The sequence below is a fragment of the Gavialis gangeticus genome, unplaced genomic scaffold, assembly GCF_001723915.1.
Source record: "Gavialis gangeticus isolate Ggan-Ray unplaced genomic scaffold, GavGan_comp1, whole genome shotgun sequence".
Taxonomy (NCBI): Eukaryota; Metazoa; Chordata; order Crocodylia; family Gavialidae; genus Gavialis; species Gavialis gangeticus.
In genome coordinates, this window is record NW_017728993.1 from 14,589,356 (window position 1) to 14,591,334 (window position 1,979).

General features: G+C 44.4%; 1 protein-coding gene across 4 annotated transcripts in view; it reads right to left on the bottom strand.

Moving 5' to 3' along the window:
* ACOT11 (acyl-CoA thioesterase 11) overlaps positions 1 to 1,979 on the bottom strand; it is a 48,618-nt gene that overhangs the window by 8,568 nt on the left and 38,071 nt on the right. For all 4 annotated transcript variants that reach the window (XM_019501254.1, XM_019501253.1, XM_019501256.1 and 1 more), the window contains one exon: positions 217 to 272. In XM_019501254.1, the coding sequence (XP_019356799.1) occupies positions 217 to 272 (56 nt within the window). The remainder of the gene's footprint in view (positions 1 to 216; positions 273 to 1,979) is intronic.

Genomic DNA, 1,979 nt, shown 5'->3' on the forward strand with positions numbered 1-1,979 from the left:
TTTTTTTTTTTTTTTGAGTATATTAGAACCACATTGTGCAGCCCTCCTTCCTCCCTTTCCCCAGTATGTAAAGCCGTGGGTTTCAGCTCCTATGGAGTTGTCTGCATACGTTCATTCAGAGCAGAACTTGGGCTGGACCATAATGTTCTCTATAGATCACCATATTGCCCAGCGTGTGGGGCTGTTTTTAATTTGAGGTTGTTCTTTTCCACTCACCTGTCCAGTCTAATTTTCTTCCTAGCACTAGCTTCTCTGTACCGTCTTTCTCCATCCTGTTAAACAAGAACAGGTTTATTAGGTTAAGGTGTGTGTGTGTGTGTGGATGGGTGTGGGTGTGTATGGGTGTGGGTGTGGTGGGAGGAGTGGGGCAGGCTGGAATAACCAACAGCATTCAATAAGAAAAACATTTCCAAGAAAAGTATGAATTAATAGCCCCATGATCTCCACTATCTATGGAACGGCAATGGCAGGAGACATGCACGGTGCATGAATGGAAATGTGACCTTATCCATCTTACAACTTAAGTTTGCTCAAGATTAGCTCTGAAATCTTTTGCCCTCGCACAATAGAAGTGTAAAGCATGGCGGGCAACTGGAACAACAAACAGCGTCTTGGCTCTGCTGACAGCTTGGAAAAGGCTTGCCCTCCTCAAACCAGTTCATGAAACAGTGTTCTTAAAAGGATTTGTTTTTGCAATAGAGATGCAAACTCCCTGCTGTGTCCTTTCACCCAGCTCTCCGGCAGCCCATCCCAGAGTGCTTTGCCTTCCATATATCATGGCACTTATGTTACACATCTGAAGTTTATATCCCCAGTTAAGGTAGAATAGGATAGGTTCAAGGTTTTCCCAGCTAAGCAACACTGCAGGAGCACAGATGGTACCAACACATTTGTGTTATGAAAAAAAAGCTGCTGCATGGACACAGCCCAATTGTGTCCATCATGGCTGGGATGAAGCAGCATGCTACGGTTCACGGTCAGAGCAGGGCCAATAGCCCTGCACAGCTATACGAGTATAAAGGATGCTGGCCACAGCCCCGTGTTGCATGACTTCCATGCCCCCTTGCCAGACTCTGCTAGGCCCTGCCTCTGCTTGCCAGTTACTGTAAACAATGAGTATTAATTTCTGCCGATTTTCCAGATCTGCAGATACAGCTGATTTACAGGGACTGTTTCCAGTTCTGCTGTCATTTGCATTAAAATTCCGATTATCCCAGTGAATTCATAGCCATTTTTTCAACTGAAAAAGTCAGTCAACCTCCTGAAATTAGAGCCCTAACAGAACGCTTTAAAATAGATGCAATGAGTTTTCCAAACACGTTATAAATTAAGAGTTAATTGTCCTGCATTCAAATTTTCTTTAGTAAACTAGACAATAGGCATCGTAATATTCATCTGCGGCCTGAAAGGGACTGGAAGCAGGTTACACCATTCAACCGCCACTACTTAGTCATTAGCATCTTTTAGTGAACTTGTCCCTAGCAGCGGTAGAGGCATGGAAGTCACGTCAATCTAGAGCCGATTGCTGCAACAGCATTTAGGACCTGCCAGCTAGCCAGCCGCCAGGGGGTGAGAGAGTGCCAATTAAGAAAGCCAGTTCCTTGGTGACATGAATGCAGTTGATAGATGGCACAAAGTAGAACCATGTAGCTTTGAACTCTGCCAGAAACCGAATGCAGAGGAGTAGGGAGTTCGCCGGTTCCAAAACAAAGGAGAGAATATTAAGCACTTATTAGAAAGAAGTATACAAGCGTGTGCTGTGTTGCTTTGGGCTTCTGGTAACAAAGAACTGATGACTTAATTTAAAGCATTTCTCTGTAGGGTCACACAAGCCTTGGAGGGCTGGTAAATAAATGGTTTCTGGTACTTTGCTAACAGCTGAATGCTCTTTTGCATACTTGACTACACATGGAGTTAGCTAGCCAAGGCCAGAATCCTGCACTCACCAAACACATGAATAGCTCCATTGAAGAGATAAG